Source organism: Alligator sinensis, unplaced genomic scaffold (assembly GCF_000455745.1).
Source record: "Alligator sinensis unplaced genomic scaffold, ASM45574v1 scaffold1084_1, whole genome shotgun sequence".
Taxonomy (NCBI): Eukaryota; Metazoa; Chordata; order Crocodylia; family Alligatoridae; genus Alligator; species Alligator sinensis.
In genome coordinates, this window is record NW_005842677.1 from 807,536 (window position 1) to 824,725 (window position 17,190).

A 17,190-nucleotide genomic window follows, 5' to 3' on the forward strand; every position below is an offset into this window, starting at 1 on the left:
CCCATCCCACGAAGCCCCTGCACCTACCACCCCCCCCACACCCCTGCTCGCCCGTGCACCTACCCCCGCACACTGGGGCAGTGGGCCAGGACTGGCCCTCGCCCGGCACAACGGGGGCGGAGAGCCGCTGCCTGCAACCAGAGCCGCAGTCAGGACCTCTCTCCAAATGTGCAGCTTGGCAGAGCTTTTCATGTCACAGCATAGTTTTAGGCCCCCCCATAGCCCCGAGTCGAGTGCTATTGGTGGGTTAGCAAAGCGAATTTCAGGACTTTTTAAAATGCCCCTTGTGACGATCCATTTTTTTTAAATCACTTGTTTGAACTGGATACAAGATGGGCTGATATTATGTACAAGACGTTTCTGCATTTGGCTGCTTGCTGACTGAAGAGGAAGGGAACAGGCCTCTTCCATGTTACAGTGTGCTGCTTTTTTGCCTGAGTACATGGACGTCGTAATTTTGAATTATTGTTAAGCGTGTGAGATTTTTATTATTAATCTGAATGATGTAGTTGAGCTAGGGGACCCAGACGTTTACAAGTACCATTCATCCATCTCCAGCTATTTTGTGGACAGTTCACATCAGCGGAGGTTTGTTCTTCGCTTTGCTTGAAACAAGATCATAGCCCTAAACTTCTTTATCTTCCACACCTTGTAACAGGCTGTTTCTTCCCTGTGCCTTTCATGCTGATTTAAAAGCAAGATCATTTCTTACATCTTAGTTTATTCTTCTTGAATGAATTTCAGATGGATCAGGCATTTCACAGTAGACAAGAAAAAGGAGGCCTCTTGACATTTTGAATTTTCCCCTTTGAAATAACAGATGTAAACGTGTTTTTACAAGAAGGTGTAATTAGACTGTGGAGCTCACTGGGAAGTCACTGACGGCAAGACCTTATCACGATTTAATGAAGGATTGGCTATTTATGTGGGTAACGCTATTCAGGATTAATGTGACAGTTCTTGGAAGAGAGATTGAACTTCATGATCTAACAGAGTCTTGGACACACAGATTACATTTAAAGCTGGGGAGCCAAATAATCCTGCATCAGGTTCTTGCACCCTCCTCTGAATGTTTTGGTGCTGCCATTGTTGGAAGATAGACCAGTGGATGAGATGCAGCCTCTGTCCCATCCAATATGGCAGTTTGGCTGTTCCCCTGGAAGTGTGTATTTGGGTTTAGGATTGCCAGGGTTGATTGGTTCAAACACCTCTAGGTTTGGGACCTTTGAAATTCTGAGTCAGATTTCCAAGTTCAGCTTTGATGTCATGATCAAATTGGCTTATGACTTAGCAGGATTTGTGGACACTTTAATAGGGGTAAGTCATCACCATATCTTACAAAAATGATTCGGTCCAGTTCTACATTTTCCCCACTTGCACTTCGCTGTAACTTGAAACAATGGAGACATATAAAGGTGAAGGGGACAGGCCATAGTGTCAACAGTATAATAAAGTGGTCATGCCAGTTATGGTGTTTATCTGTTTCAAATGTTGGTTTCTCAGTAACTTCAGTCATGATCTAGAGAGAAAATATATGGAGAATCCCCCTTACTTACAGTGCAGCTGCTCACTTGTTAATTAATTTGTAACCCTAATGTAGTAGTATATCAGTGCTGTCTGCTTAAGAATAGTTGTGCTGTATTCATTTGAAATGCTAGCTTTCTTAGTAGGCTACCTTCAGAAGAATTAATTGGGCATTAATAGGTATGGCAGTCTTTAATAACTTCACTGCCTAGGTTTATGCACCTGTGGTTGTTTAAAATAGGCCAACAAGAAGTTGTTTTAATAAAATTGCTACAAATATGTAAGTGCTGTTTGCCTACCCGGCCAGAGATGTATTCCTGGTCCTGGTCTCTTATTCCACACACTATGACCTTGAAGATAATGCAGAGGCTGTGGTAGGTATCTAAGGGTTGGGAAAGAACCTTGTATTGCTGAATGATCAATATGAATGGTGTCCTTGGCTGCTTTTGGATGAATGGTGGTGCTGAGGCTGGAGGGGCAACAGAGATGTACCCTTTTCCGGCAGATTTTATTCATATTTGGTCAGAGGGAACTTGGTACAGTAGGCATAAGAAATTGCAGTTGTTTTTATTCTGAATTACTCATAATTTTTTTCATTACCTTCAAACCTCTCTATCTGTTATAAACCTGTTCTTTCTACAGTGAAGTCCACGTAGGATGTGGACAGATGTAACAGTGTTCTAAATATACATGAAACCCAACAGTGTAGACATGCACACTACTTCAGAATGGTTTAAACTTCCTGGAAAGTTTCAAAAGCACACTGGGGAAATCAAGTACTCGAGTCAGCCCTCAGTGAGCCAGTTCAGTGTTATTTGCAGACACCAGGCATCCCATGCCTCGTGTCTGGTCACTTCAGACTGCACTGCTCCTCACCCCATACCCCCAAATACACGCAAGGCAACAGGAGTGCCCAGAGATCTGCTGTCTACAGAAATCGGTTCTCAGGGATAGACAGACCATCGGTTCTATTAAGTGCCTGTTGTGCAATGGTTCTTGTTTCCGCATACACGCATTTCCTAGTTACTGTTTCCCACCCGGGAATTGACAAGTGTTTACTGTTAAGGCACCCACCCATCCACCGCAAGCAGGGGGTCATACAGCACCCCCCCAGTACCTTCCCCCACCCACCTTTTTCCTTCCCCAAATGAGTCTGGGAGCCCCTTGAGTGAGGTCTGTTTCCTGTGATTGGATCTAGGTTGTTCCTCTCACACACTTGTGCAACCCCAGGCAGCCATATAGATTTTGGTAAAGTGTAACAGTGTTTCTTATTAAACTAAATCAATCTTCTTTTTTAACTCAGTGGTTTTAAGAAGAGCGAGCATAGCATTGCAATTGCAGGCAGTGGTAGCAGCTTCTTTCTTAGTGTCCAGCTAGTCCAGGTCTTCCACTTCCTCCAGGGGAAAATCCTGGGGAAACTAGGCACTGACCCCTGAAAGGCAGCAATTAAATCTCTAAACGGTGACAGCTCTCTTTAGAGCCCTTAGCAGTGTGTACACAGATGCTTCTGTCCAGGGAAAGTTGTAAACTTGTTCCCAATTGGTGATGTTTTTTGGAACGGTTCAATAGTTATATGTGTTTGCATCTATGCCGTCATTTTGGAGGCATGGAGATAGTAAGTTCTTTAAAAGAAAAACAAAACAAAACAGAGAAGAGACTTTTACCAAAGACCAAGATAATTTCATATATAAAACAGAAAACATATATGTGATGAGCAAAAACAAAATCACTGGAGTACACAGTACACTCCAATTCTGCAGGCAGAGATATATAGGCCGTATATCCTCTCTTTAGTTTCAAACTTATTTGGGATTACAAGATTTGGCATTGTTTCAGAAGATAGGACTTCTGATCTGTAGTAATCAAAGTCTAGTTGAAAGATCTCTGAGGTGTTGAAATCTAGAGATATAAATTTAGAGGAAGAATTTTTGTTTCAGAGGTTCTGCTGAGCGCTTGTTAGGATTTCTCGGGTAATATTCCTAACAGTCTGGAACAGGGATCATCCAGTTGTCAGTGTTCAAATCTCAAATGAGGCAGAATACAGTGCGTGGACTATAAAAGACACCAAAAATAGTTCCTGATTTTTCCCAGGTTTTGAGTCTGAAACAGATTTGGTTAAAACATTTAAAATCTCAGATTGAGGTTACTCAAAACCTTTAGCAGGGAGGGGGGTTATCTGTGTTTGGCTGCAATCAGGAAGGCAGAGTAGGATGGCACCTTAGAGAACAATGGGTTTGGAGAACCACAAGCTTTTGTAGGCAACAACCTATTTTGTCAGGTGGTTGTAGGTTTTGTAGGTTGTTGCCCACAAAAGCTCAGGCCTCTCTGAACCCATTGATTTCTAATGTGCCCTGCATGCTGCCAAGACCTGTAGCCAGTGAGAGTGATACTGTGATACCCATGACCCTGGAACAAACGTGTTGTTGTCCCTTCCTGACTTCTGGGGTTCATTTTTAACACGAGTACCAGTAACTGAATTGTTAGGCAAGTGTGTTGTGAAATGCGAGGCTTTGTGAAACTGGACTTGCTGCCAGTGCAATGGAGGATAAATGACAGCTGAGATTCTTTGAAATATTACATGGTGACTCTCCCTAGTTGCTGTCAGTTTGGTAGATGCCAATAAAGACAAACGAATTTGGCTCTGCAGAGGACTGTTGCAGTGCGTATGTCCTTTTGTCCAGCAGCCCAGTGTAGTAGTCAGGGAGATTTGGAAGAGAGTGGAGCAGAGATGTCAGTGACGGGAGTGCTTATCCTGCTAGGCCTCATCCACGTCATAGCACTCGATTGCACTTATCTTAGGTGCAGATTGTGCAAAAATGTACCAAGTGCTTCCAGTTTTTAACTGGTGTAATAGAATTTGTAAGCGATTTTTATCGATAACATAATTGGACTACTTGCCTAGTGCAGCATGACAGGCTTTTGGGGGTTGTGCCGTTATCTCAGCCCAAAACGAAACCTTTCAGACTGCTTCTATTACGATCCATTCAAACACTGCATACTTGCAGCGTAACCACCCTGCTATACTGCAGTTTTATTTGTGTTACTAACCTGCTTGAAATCTTGCTGCCTTGTGTTTTGATGTAATATTAGGTCAGTTTAAATCCAAATAATATTGGGCATATTTGAACCTTTTATTGAAAATTAAGCGATGTTTTGCTTTGGTCTTGTTTGCAGGTATATGTCACAAGGAAAACATGCAGAAGCAAGAGAACTAATGTATTCAGGGGCATTGTTGTTCTTCAGTCACAGCCAAGTAAGACCTGTTGGGGGGTTTTTTGTGTTTTTTTTTTTTATCCAAACAGTTTGGGAGCTGAGCAGTGAGCTATTAGTGCTAAAAGTTTGGGGCTGATAAGTAGTCTTATTTTGGGAAGTTATTGTGTAAGCTTTACCATTGCACCTCAGTCTCAGTCTTTTCTCTGAAAACATGAGCTATGTCAAATTAAACCTCATCCTGGAGATTTTGTGATGTTCATATATATCCACACTGCATTTGCAAAGTAACCCAATTCTGTTTTGCTTTCATGGAGGACTTCAATTTGGCACACATTATTACATTCCTGCAACTGAGGGTGTGGATACATGAACAAATTACACCAATTTAAAGGGATGGAGGAAGGAATGATTTACTACACATCTGCTGTTTCACAGTAGTTGTTTAATGTGTCCACTCTGTCCCATAGCAAGTGACAAGTAAACTGCAGTAATTTAGCAGTTGCTTCATTCAGAGGTAAACTGCCCTAGTTCACTTCTCACTTACAAAGGGACAGAATAAGATACAGCTGACTTGTGAGAAGTGCTCCCCTCTCTTTTAACTAAATATAATTGGTTCATCTGTCCATATACTCTCCCTGTGCCTGAGCTATAATCATCCAAATTATTAGTTTGCTTTTCACAAAATCAATTAAACAAAAAGAGAAAATACGTTTTTCTAATATATTTTTCTAATGATAAATAATGTGTCTCTGTTTTGTAGCAAAACAGTGCTGCTGATCTGTCCATGCTGGTTTTAGAGTCCCTGGAAAAATCAGACACAAAAGTAACAGATGAACTACTAGGTAAGACTTTTACTGGGGTTAGTTTGAAATTGTTTAATATGCATTTCCACTTCTGAAAAATACTTAGCTGCATCTGTCACATAAGTCTCCTAAGACTTCAGCCCTTTCCATTGTGCCGTGTGTTGTGGTCTCCTGCCCTGCCAAAGAATTAATTTAATTCCAGAAGTGCCCCACAGACGTCTTTGGTGGAAAGTAATGGTTTCTCAGGAACTGTCATGGCTTTGAGCATCCAGGCATACTTTGAGCAAACCTCACTGTTTTGTAGGTGGAGCATGATTTTTGGTGTTGTCCTTTTCCGACACAGGAGAAACATGTGTTGCCTGCACAGCAATTGACCTCTCTGCCGCTTTGATGGACAGTGGCCTCTCATCCAGTCAGTGTGGTGATGTGCACATTGCCCAGGGGTCGTCCATTTTGTCAAAGAAACTTTGCTTGTTGGACTGTCAGATTCGGTAAGCGTGCAGTTCGTACAGCCCTTCTTGTGAGCTGCCCAGCTGGAAATCACATGAAGAGTCCTTTTTACAGCCCATGGAAACTGCTGTTCTTTGGGGCCTGCAGACAGGATGGAGAATGGGACAGAGAATGCACTTAGATCCATAGATCCAGTCTGATGTTTTATGCCCCCCCCGTTGTCCTCTGACAGTCCTGTTCCTAATTACAGGCTCCCAGCCCCAACAGCTTTCTATGACTGGTGTGACTCCTAACTGAAGCCTCTCTTCCACTGGAACTCCCTGACAGCTCCAGGACATCTAACCTAAGCCGTGGCGCACGGAAGGCTTTTTTTTTCAATGTACTGCCTGCTGCTTACTAGGCAGGGTGTGGCTTCTGGCACTGCAGCGGAGAGGTCAATTGGATGTTACTGAGTTACATATGGAAATATATAATGTTCAAAGTCACTACCTGGAGAAGACTGACTGTCATTTAATATGTCTTTATACAAAGGATTACTAACAGTTGCTTCTTAAGATACAGTAAGATCCGAACGTTTGTCATATTTCTGGTGTTAACTGTTTGTCATCTCTGATGTTAAATATTTGTATCGCTTCTAGAAAACTTGGCTAAATTGTTTAGTTTGATGGATCCAAATTCCCCTGAAAGAGTGGCTTTTGTATCCAGAGCACTGAAATGGTCCAGCGGTGGGTCAGGAAAACTCGGTCACCCGAAATTACATCAGTTACTAGCCATCACGTTGTGGAAAGGTAGGAACAAGCGACTGGTACAGTCATTTCATTTCTGGTCTTCTTGAGTTGATTCTGTGTTCTTATCGCTGTGTAAGTTAAAATGTTTTTTGACAAACCTCTCCAAGAGCAGAGCACAAAGTGAGGGCTTTCGTTGGATCCTCTTCAAAACCTGGGTTAGTTTTAACAGAGATTAAAATGACTTGGATTAGAAAGTATTTCAGAGTCTGCTACTTTTTTTTTTAATCCTCATTAGCAGCACTTCTCAATAGTCATCAGGTTTCTGATCCGCGATAAGTAAGAAATTGACTGACATGTACAATATCTGAAAGCCACCAGATGTTAAACTTGACAGAGTTGTGTTATTTCAATCATTGTTAATGAGTGCAGTTTCAATTTTGATTGCATTACTCGTGAATTAACAGAATTTTTCCTTTTTTTGTGGGTTTCTTATCAACCAACCTTGGTTTGCTAGGTACCTTTTTTAAAAAAAAAAAAAGGGAGGAGGAAGTCAGGCTCTTCCACAGCTGTGGAATGATGTTAGTCTCATAGTAATGTTTACTGCTGCTCTTTCACATTTTGTCTCAGTCATTTTATGACTAATTGGGTGGCTTTTTAATGGGTGCTGGCAACCACTGAGTGAGAACTTCTCTGAAAACATAAGCTTTTTGGTTTTTTTTCTTGAGGCCCCAGAACGCAATTGGGAAAGAAAATAGTTCTTGAAAGTGAACATCCTCTATCTGGAGCCAGGGACGTAGTTTGCATCCACAAATAAAAATGTGTGCATTCTTGTTGTTTGTCATCCCATGGTTTGCAGGTTTTTAACCTAGGACTGCCTGGTTCTAAGCAGGCTCTGATTTTTATGCCTTCTGACTTATCACCACTGTTGTCTTGAGGAGTGTTTTTCATCAAAGTTCAAGCAAACATTTTCTCTTTCCAATCCTTTTTTTTTTTTTTTTTAATTGGCATAACTACCTCTATTTCCCCTTTCTGTTCTCCAGTATAGAAATAATCCATGTCTGAGAATGGGGGTATGTCAAACCAAAATTCAGGTAAACCATCTCTCCCCACACTTCAGGGAAACTATGGCATTAAAGTTTATAGCACGTATGTTTCAGGAAGAACTTTTCCTTCCCTTTGACTGTAATGCATTCAATGCCGATATAACGATAGTCAAGATGGTAGTCGAGTGTTTTTGAGAAACAAGACCTGTAGAAGACTCTATTCAGTGCTATCACTGATTTAAAATATATTTTGGATAGTAGTTTACTGCCTTGCCTCTCGAGTAAATTGTCTAGTGTTAGTAGCAAAGTGACCATCCTCATTAAACCATCTCCATGTTTTTGCTGGATAGAAATCCTGTGCGTTTATACAGGCCTTGCTTGGCACTTCTCTTTGGAAAAGGAACAAACCTAGCCAATGTTTTGGGGTGAAATGTAACACTGATTTCTTAGTAGTTGTTTTCTTTTCTTTTGTAGAGCAAAACTATTGTGAATCCCGGTATCACTTCTTGCACTCCTCAGATGGCGAAGGTTGTGCTAATATGCTAGTAGAATATTCCTCATCCCGGGGATATCGCAGTGAGGTGGACATGTTTGTAGCTCAGGCAGTCTTGCAGTAGGTATTCCACAACGTTTGTTATCAAAATGTTTGATAATATGACTTGAATTCTGCATTGCATTGGATGAAAGGCTCTAGTTAGGGCAACTGTGAGTTCATATGTTCCTTGCAAAAGATTTGTGAATAGAGTTTTTAAGCCTTTTTTTGTAGTTCATCAGATGGAAAAACTTTACACAGTAGATATGTTGATTAAAAGGACTAATGGGGAAGGTGTAAATTTGTGCTAAACAGGAAAACTAAATCAACCCACGTGAATCCAAGCAGCAGCATCCTCATCACCAAAATAAAAGTTCTCCTCCAGTTGCTAAGAAGCTTCCTTTGTAACATTAAAGACATCAGTGTGTTGTGTTTATTTTCTTTGTCTCTGTTCCCACAAACACGATACTGAAATGTGTATTTACATGCGTTTAATGCTGCCTAAAGGTCCAGGTCAGGATTGGGGCTTATTTGTACTGGCCTACATGCAAATACAAATGCTCTGCCTCAGGCTTCCAGTAGAAGAATGATCCCTTTTGTGCTGTTGCGTGTGGCCAGAGGTAGTCAGTGATCAGGTGCTTCCATTAAGGGACCTGCTTGTTCCTTTATGATACTTTAGTACAATTTATTACATTGATTTATAAGTTGTTATATGTCAAATGCACAGCATCCATTTTAACTCTGTTCAGCCTAATCTACTTTAAGATGCTTGACTTTATCTGAGTCAGTATAAAAATGGCCCACTGTTTTAGTCTTAATCATGTTTTGAGTGGGCTGTGCAGTTACAAAGCAGTTTTTGCTGTGCTGAAGCATTTCTTGGACATCGTCTTTCTGTTACATGTCACTCAACTAGCACCGAACTGAAGCATTTCCTTTATGAGATTCTGCTACATGCAGGGCAGTTCCAGCTTTCAGAGCAATTGTGTGTGCTGGAAAAGTTTCATAAGGTGCATTATGTCATGCAGTATTTATACAGAAATGCAACTAAATCTTTTACTGGCCTAGATCTTTAACCAGATTAAATCTTGCAACATATGTGGATTTACTTCAAGCTATAATCATGTGAAAAATCAGTGTTGCGGTGCCTTGGTCAACAGTACACAGTGAATTTAAAAACCCATTACATCTAAGAGTCCAGTTTTGGAAGCCAACACACAATTGAAGATGAGATCTCTCTCGTGACAGCCGACTCAACCCTTGTGAACAAGATTTGCTTCCTAAGCAAAAGGTTCCCAGTAAGTTAGTGCATCTTGCTGGAAGTTTGACTGCATTTACTAAGCCCAAGAGTTGCAGTCATTCAGACACAAAATATACAGAATTTATTGGATCTTCCAATATTGCAGCACTCTGAGATGCTGGTAGTATTTGAAGGAAATTGTTTGATCATTCTGGGATGAGAGAACCTAATGATGATGGATGTTATGGATATTTGGGAAAATGGAATATCATTTAGATTACATTTTTACTCCAGTAAAGTGAATTTTTGATGATATACAATTAATTTCAATTATGCAATAAAAGCGGCATCCGCTATAGTCAGTTTTCATGCACTTGTGGTAAAAGGTGAATAAGGTTGGATGAGAATTGCTGTATATCCTGCTTTAGATGGATTGATTGCTGCTTTTTTCCCCCTCCTGAGCAGAGATCTAAGTTAATAGCGTAACTGATATTAACATCTACATGTTCTGGTTGTTCTTTGAAGTAGCTTAACAATTTTCTCCCTGGCTGATTATTTTACGTGATTGCCAAAGCTGTATGTTGTCAGCTAATAGAGCTTTGACTATTAATTAATCAATTGATCCTAATTCAGCTTGCTTATGTAAATTCAACATAGGTCAGCAGACATTTTGACCTTATGTTCTTGGCTTAAAATCAGGTTTTCCGGCACTAATAAATATCATTTCAACTTCTACTATTCTGCTTTCCTTTTCAGATTTCTCTGCTTAAAGAATAAGACCAGTGCATCAGTGGTTTTTACAACATATACACAGAAACATCCTTCAATAGAAAAGGGGCCACCATTTGTACAGCCATTACTAAATTTCATCTGGTTTCTGTTACTAGCTGTTGATGGGTATGATATAGTGCGTTACTTCTAGTTTTAATTCACGTTTACATTTTGCCAAGATTACATATTGTGTTGTTTCCTTCCTAGAGGAAAACTAACAGTATTTACAGTATTGTGTGAACAGTATCAACCCTCACTGAAAAGAGATCCCATGTATAATGAGGTGAGTTATCGGTAGTTCTGAACGGGTTTTAGCCCTGCCAAGTAGACTTGCTTAGATAAACTGCCTCAGCAGCACATCCCTATTTAACTGGGAAGCCCAGTAAAGTACAACATGGATGACTTCTTTCATTTTCTTCAAATGTAATAGTTACCAGCAAACACTTTGACTAATGGAATGTTCTTTTTATTCACACAGTTTACCCTGACATGATTATTCATTAATATAAAGCACAGTATTTTACTTGTCTTTGGTACATTTATTTTAAAAAAATAATGTTTTAAGTACAAATCGGAGAAAGAAATTCTCAAAATACATTGCTAGGAAATTCTGGGCTTTGATTTCTTTTCTTCCCTTGCTGTAATAATTTATACATCTCCCAGTAGCTAATGTTATCTATGTTTGTGTGTCATTGCAGTATCTAGATAGAATAGGACAGCTTTTCTTTGGAGTTCCTCCCAAGCAAACATCATCCTATGGAGGATTACTAGGTAATTTGTAACAATGAAGTGTCTAATCTTGTTTGAAAAAATAGTTGTTTGCAGAATCTGTTACTTAAGTATATCAACCCCTTTTACGTGTCCTAATGTATTAAATTTAATAGGCATGGCTTCTTTGAAACGAACAGGGTAATCTAAACAATAATTACCATTATCAAATATGCAGTAATCAGTTATGCATGCAAGTACATTGTTATGTGGTTCGTAATATCATGATTTTATGCTAAAAATGGAAGGCATACTTAAATATCCCTAGAAACATTCATATTTTTAAAATTTGAAATTAAATAGCAAAGCAAATCCCTCAGTCCCACTAAGATTTGCCCATGCTTAATTTTAAGCATGTTTGTATTCCCATTGACTTCAGCGGGATTACTCATTTCTTAAAGATATGTTCATGCTGAAATAAGTTTATGGCTAGGTTCTTGGAAGAGAAGTGTAACAGCTATGCTACAGAAATAACTATTTAGTATTTCTGAAGAAACGATGTTGGTTTTTTATAAAAAAAAATCTTTATTGGAAGAAGAAACAAAACACATCTAACTTAATTTTGATTATAAATATATTAGAAGGAACAAGTTGAGCCTAATTTATTTATAAAATCATTGACTGCAGTGCCTTTCTCAGAAGAACTAAGCTGTTCCTCAGGAAGCTTTTTTGATTCATTGCAATTCACAAATGTCTCTAGAGTTCCTTTAACTGGTACCCGAACTTCATTCTTGAACTTGATCCGTTAATAGTTGTTCAGCATTTTGAAATTTGCTGTTCAGTGTAAGCAAGATGAAGGCATGTGAACACTGCTGAAAACTAGTTTTCTTTCCTTCCTAATGTTTTCCAAAACTCATTCCTCTGCTGTAGTCGAAGCAGATGATACAATATGTCTGTGTTGTCCTTCAATGCCTTAAATTACTCTTCCAGGGATAATGGAGGCTGATTCAGTAAAAGCTGAGGTCTGCAAACCATGGCAGCAATCACTTAGTCAGTTTTATGTCTTGAGCTTCCAATGCCTCAGATCTTTCTTTAGGTCCTAATCACTCAAAGTAGTAATTGTCCTCAAATTCCACTGGAGTCCCTAGAATTGCAGTTTTTCAGTTCCTCATAAAATAGACTTCCCTAAGTTTTCATATTCAGGAAGGATCCCAGTTTGTAAAGTGCTTGTTTGCAGATTTATGTAAATAAGCTAAGTGCTGAAGTTACCTTAACTTGGGGTGCCCTTTTTAAACAGACTCAAATACTCTGTCTTTTTATGGAGGTGAATGTCACTTAAGGCTACTTTACTCTGGTTTTCTAGACCATTGTAGCTCCTTATATTAAATATTCTTCTTTCCATCTGGATAAGTCATAGGGCTGTGCAAAACGGCACCGTTCTGTTTCGACTTGAGCTTTGAGGTTTCAGCGGAACAGCGTTTCATTTCGAATTTCATTTCAATTCGAAACCACTGTTCTATTTCGCTTCGTCAAAACGGTGACGCTGTTTCGACGCTTCGCCCATTCGCTATAATGGGGAAGCTCAAAACAGCCTCTGGCAGATGGGGGCCCGCAACCCCAAGAGGGCTGTGGTGGTTGTGCCAGTCCTCCCAGGGCTGTGGGCCCACGATCTGCCTGCCAGATGAGAGAGGGAAGCCGGGTGCTGCCGCCTGGGACTGGGGAGCTGGGGAAGGGAACTGAGCCCCATCGCTCAGTTTCCCTCCCCAGCCTTATGATCGGGCAGGAGAAAGGAACTCAGCCCAGCTGGGCTCAGGCTGGGCTGAATTCCTTTCCCCAGCCCAATCGCAGCGCTGGGGAGGGAAACTGAGCCCGACTCAGTTCCCTTCCCCTGGACTGTGATCAGCTTCCTGCAGCCCAGCTGTAGGAGGCGGGAAGAGCCAGGGCTGCGTGCCCCGCTGAGCTGCATGCCGGCTACTTTGAAACTAGAAACATTTCAGAACTTTCAAAACATTTCAACTAGCCTCGTTTTGTTTCAAGGCTGTTTCAGAGCCCTTCGTTTTGATTCCATATCGCTGTTTCAAGCTCGAAATGAGTCAAAACAGTGCAAATTGAAACAGCCAGCAAAGTTTCACACAGCCCTAATAAATAGTCTTTGGAATGGATACTGAGATCCTATGTAACCTCTTAATTTCTGGCATAAATGGTTAAATGATTTTTCATGTACTTTCAAGAAAGGTTGGGTGGGTGGGTTGGTTGGTTGTTTCTAAGAAAATCATTTATTCTTATTGCTAAATACTTAAAGGAGCATAATAAAATAGATAATGCCTTGCTGTGAAGCCATTGGTTTTGAGGAATGCTCTCCCTCTTTCTCTCTCCAATCAGCTGCTCCATTGCTGAGGCAGAAACTTGAAAATAAAATAATTCTACCAATGTTCTAAAATTCGAGCTTAGCATTTCAAGCACCTTTAACTATTCCGTGTTTAATTATAGGAAATCTTTTAAACAGTTTGATGGGAACTGGAGAAGATGATGAAGCAGAAGATGGTCAAGAAGACAGCAGTCCTATTGAACTTGATTGAATTTTTTTTTCAGTGGGAGCTGCATGAATCTGACAATTTGATAACTCAAAAGACAGTTTCAGAATTTGAGTCCGGCCATTGTTTTTCAGCAACTAAAAGGGCTCCTCTGTTCTGTTAAAGAAAGTTGCTGAAATGTTTATAATGTTTGGTCTATATTATTTATGTAAGAAGAAAAAAAAGTAGCCAAAAGAACTGATTGGAGTGATTTGTTAACAGATTTCCAATATGCTGGCTGGTGAGCTTGATTATTGAGATATGTGGTTTCAAGTGCAGTATTCCCTTTTCCACAATGAATAAAGCATAAACATTGATTTGCTACTCTACATTTTTTAACTAATTTTCTTTCAGATGATTCTGAAAAGTGCTTAACCTTTGATGTCGCACAGGAATGTCTTGAAAGGCAGGGTTAATGGCTGAATAGCTTATCTAAGAGCCCAGTGCCAAAATACTTCAAGACAAGCCAAAAAAGTAGAATTAAAGATGCACATCTAAGAAATCTCAGTACCAAGAGACAAGTCCTCATTGAAATTAATTCCTGTTGCAGCACATCATAACATTTGTGCAATCAAGAACAATTCTTAATATTTAAAATTAGCCTGCAGCTTATTCCCACATTTCCTTATAAGTACCTGATTTATTCAAGGGTAGCTTGAATAAAATGGATCATTTGAATGTAGGTAATTGGCTACTAATTAGGTCAAAATCTCCTAGCCATGTAATTTTATACATATACACTCAGCAGCTAAAATACCTCCTGCAGCACATGGCTTTATTCTTCAGAATGGAGTCTTTTTAAGTTTAGGTTTGCGATAGTGTGGAAAGGTGACTGTTTGGGGTTTTGTAATCAAGCAAAACCCACAGCATTTTTACTACAAGTAGCACACGCATTTGAAACACAACTCTATTTAAAGAAAAGGGATACTGCAAAACTCTTGGTTCTTTATGATACAATATTTATTTTTATTGGGTGATTGATTCATTTAACACTTTCTGTATAAAAAAGAATAAAAATAAAAAATACCTAAAATAACTGCAAACCATGCGGTAGGCATAATTCTACATCTTGTCTCCTTTTAATGCAGTACACCAGATGTTAGCAGAATGATTAAAAGATGAAATGGGGGAAACACTTTATTTTTTCACATTTAAAATAAAAGGCTTAGATTAATACACATCGATCATACATGGGGGGGAAGAATACATTTTTATTTACTGTAAAAAAAAAAAAAAAAAATTTAAAGGAAGACTTTGTGTTAATTGTTGAGTATTAAATAAATACTTTATACTGGGTTTGGCAGCACTGTTGCTTTTTGACAGTCTCATGCTTGGAGGTCTTCTGTTCAAGGCACTCTTCCTTTAACCTGACCAGCAGGTGACTCTTTCCTTTAACATGACCAGCAGTTGTGCAGCTTTGCTTCTCTGACTTGTCTCCTACGTCCAGGGATTGAGAGTTCTCTGTTAAAATAGTTTTGAGACATGATTGCTACAAGTACAGACTGACAAGTAGTTCTTCAGATGTCAAGCAGGCCATGGGAAGTGTTGTCTTCATGCCTTCCACCAGCCAAGTCTCTGCCTTCCAGTTCAGGTAGCTGGCTCTGTATGATCGTATGCGGGGACAGACGCATGTTGAAGACGGGGCTACAGTTATCACTGCAGCCCGCTCTCTGTGCCCCTCTGTCTTCCGCACAGTGCACCATGTCTGGGAGGTGGAGCTTCTCAACAGTCCTGAGTTCTTGGTGGTCTGCTTATACCCTCATTGAAAATGGGGAGTGGATCTGTACTGTTAACACACAACCTTAACAGTGGCCTCTGTAGTGCTGAGACCTAATAGCTTCCCAGGTATACATATCTAGAGTTGTTGAAATGAAGCTAAAAGCAGATAGATTGGTTGTTAAGCTTTTCTGTCTGCCTGCCAGGTTAAATTAGAGTGCATTGTTTTGAGGCTCTATCTGGGCTTAAAAGTTTTTTGTAGAGGGCATGAATGTTTATTGCCAGATATGAAGATAACTTGTCCCTTCTGTTCTTTCAAGGCTTCGGCTCCATGGGATTTGGTTTGCTCTGAACAAGGGGGAATTCTTTTGGGCAATTTTATTTTATGGTGAAATATATGAAAAAGATGTGAGTAAGGAGGAAAAGTGTCATGGAGTTTCAGTGGGAATTGTCTAACCAGGAAATAGTGTGTAAGAAGGTTTTTTGTGAGGAGGAAAAGAGAGAGTTTTAGTGGCTTACAGTGTACCTGCTGCTGCCTCTTGAAAGGTTACTGATGGTTTGTCTCACCATGGGTCCAAAATCTCTTGGTTGAAGATGACTGTGGCCTAACAAAGGGTTTATTGCTTTGGGTGGGAAAGGCTCTGTGTTGGCTTGGGTGACATCCTTCAATACGAAGGGCTGCCAAGGAAGGAGTTAAGATCCTCACTAGAGAGGGATGTCTAAAGAACGAAGAAGCAACTTGTTTAGTCTGGGGAGGGAAGAGACTCAGGAAGCACCTGAAGTGCTGGAAAATTGACCATCTTCTCCACACAAGCTGCCCGCAGCCCACATTTGGAAGGGAAGAACTGGGTGGATTTTTCCTGGCTGCAGCAAGCTGCCCTGTTTGGTACTTCTCTGTCTGAATGAGGAAAGCTGGTTCTGACTCCCTGCAGTTGGCCTGGGCAGGGAGAAGTTGTAACTTGAGGTGTCAGGTAGCCAGTGATTTTCTTGTCCTCCCTTTTTCTTGGAAAACCTCATACAACGCTGCTTTCGCACCTGTGCAGAGCACCATTTAAGCTTGGTTTTTAAGCCTTTGTAAATGAACTTTGAGGAGCTGCTGGGCCAAGCCATAATATGGGGTAAAGATACACGGATGATTGTGTTCCTTAAAACCAGGTCTTAGTGAGACGAAAGGCTGGAGAGACAAGGATTGTGGAGGCACGCAATCCATGGGCTCATGCTCCCTGGTCCTGAAATGGTGGCTGATTCTAGGGAAGGTGGATGAACGCCATAGAGAGGGAGAAGAGGGTGTGGAGGATGCACAGCACAGACAATGGATCCGAGTCACGGACGGACTGGAAGGTGCCTTCAGAGATCGTTAGTCCAAACCCCTGCTCAAGGCCGGCTTATCTCTGGGTTCAGGGGAAGGTATGAATGGATACGTGGGGAGGGATATGGGAAGCTGCAGGCATAAGGTGGAGTGGGGTAGAGGGGGTGTTCTCTAGTTTTCCTGTCCTAGTATAGCTCCTGTATGGATGTTGATTGTGGAATAAAAATGCTTTTTTCTAGTTTAGTTTCTATTGCTTTGGACTGAAAGCTTGTATTTTGAGTGTCTCTCTTTCCACCTCCCACTGATCTGCCCTTTGATCCACCCTCAGTACTAATTCTTGAAGTGTGGGAAGAGCCCTGATCCCTTCATAAGATGGCAGAGGATGGCACTCTCCCTGCAGATGTGTCCCCGAATGTGAAGATTTAGGACCTGTTGGGGTGTGTGTGTGTGTGTGTGTGTGTGTGTGTGTGTGTGTGTGTGTGTGTGTGTGTGTGTGTGTGTGTGTGTGTGTGTCTAATTCCCTGTATTTTTTTAAAGATTAAGGAGTGAAGTCTGTGCAGCCGGAGTCAGGTACAGTAACAAC

General features: G+C 40.6%; 1 protein-coding gene across 3 annotated transcripts; it reads left to right on the plus strand.

The window, feature by feature from the left end:
• The first annotated feature begins 569 nt into the window (after nucleotides 1–569).
• Nucleotides 570–14,879, plus strand: GET4 (golgi to ER traffic protein 4). Of its 3 annotated transcripts, none has more exons than XM_025215815.1 (9): nucleotides 570–588; nucleotides 4,699–4,777; nucleotides 5,498–5,579; nucleotides 6,629–6,778; nucleotides 8,236–8,374; nucleotides 10,287–10,427; nucleotides 10,509–10,584; nucleotides 11,000–11,072; nucleotides 13,500–14,879. In XM_025215815.1, exons 2-9 carry the CDS (start codon nucleotides 4,703–4,705, stop codon nucleotides 13,586–13,588), a joined length of 825 nt encoding a protein of 274 aa, XP_025071600.1. In that variant the 5' UTR covers nucleotides 570–588; nucleotides 4,699–4,702; the 3' UTR covers nucleotides 13,589–14,879. The 3 variants fall into 3 exon arrangements, with proteins under 3 accessions (XP_025071600.1, XP_025071599.1, XP_014380316.1); XM_025215814.1 differs by lacking the exon at nucleotides 570–588 and adding an exon at nucleotides 891–925; XM_014524830.2 differs by lacking the exon at nucleotides 570–588 and having other exon boundaries at nucleotides 4,656–4,777.
• The last annotated feature ends 2,311 nt before the right edge of the window (nucleotides 14,880–17,190 follow it).

Bases quoted from the DNA above. Each gene is read 5' to 3' on its own strand.
- GET4 (XM_014524830.2), top strand. From the start codon at position 4,673: ATGTTTTGCTTTGGTCTTGTTTGCAGGTATATGTCACAAGGAAAACAT. The intron at 8,375-10,286 runs GTAGGTATTCCA...TTTCCTTTTCAG, and splicing joins GTAGCTCAGGCAGTCTTGCA to ATTTCTCTGCTTAAAGAATA. The intron at 11,073-13,499 runs GTAATTTGTAAC...GTTTAATTATAG, and splicing joins ATCCTATGGAGGATTACTAG to GAAATCTTTTAAACAGTTTG.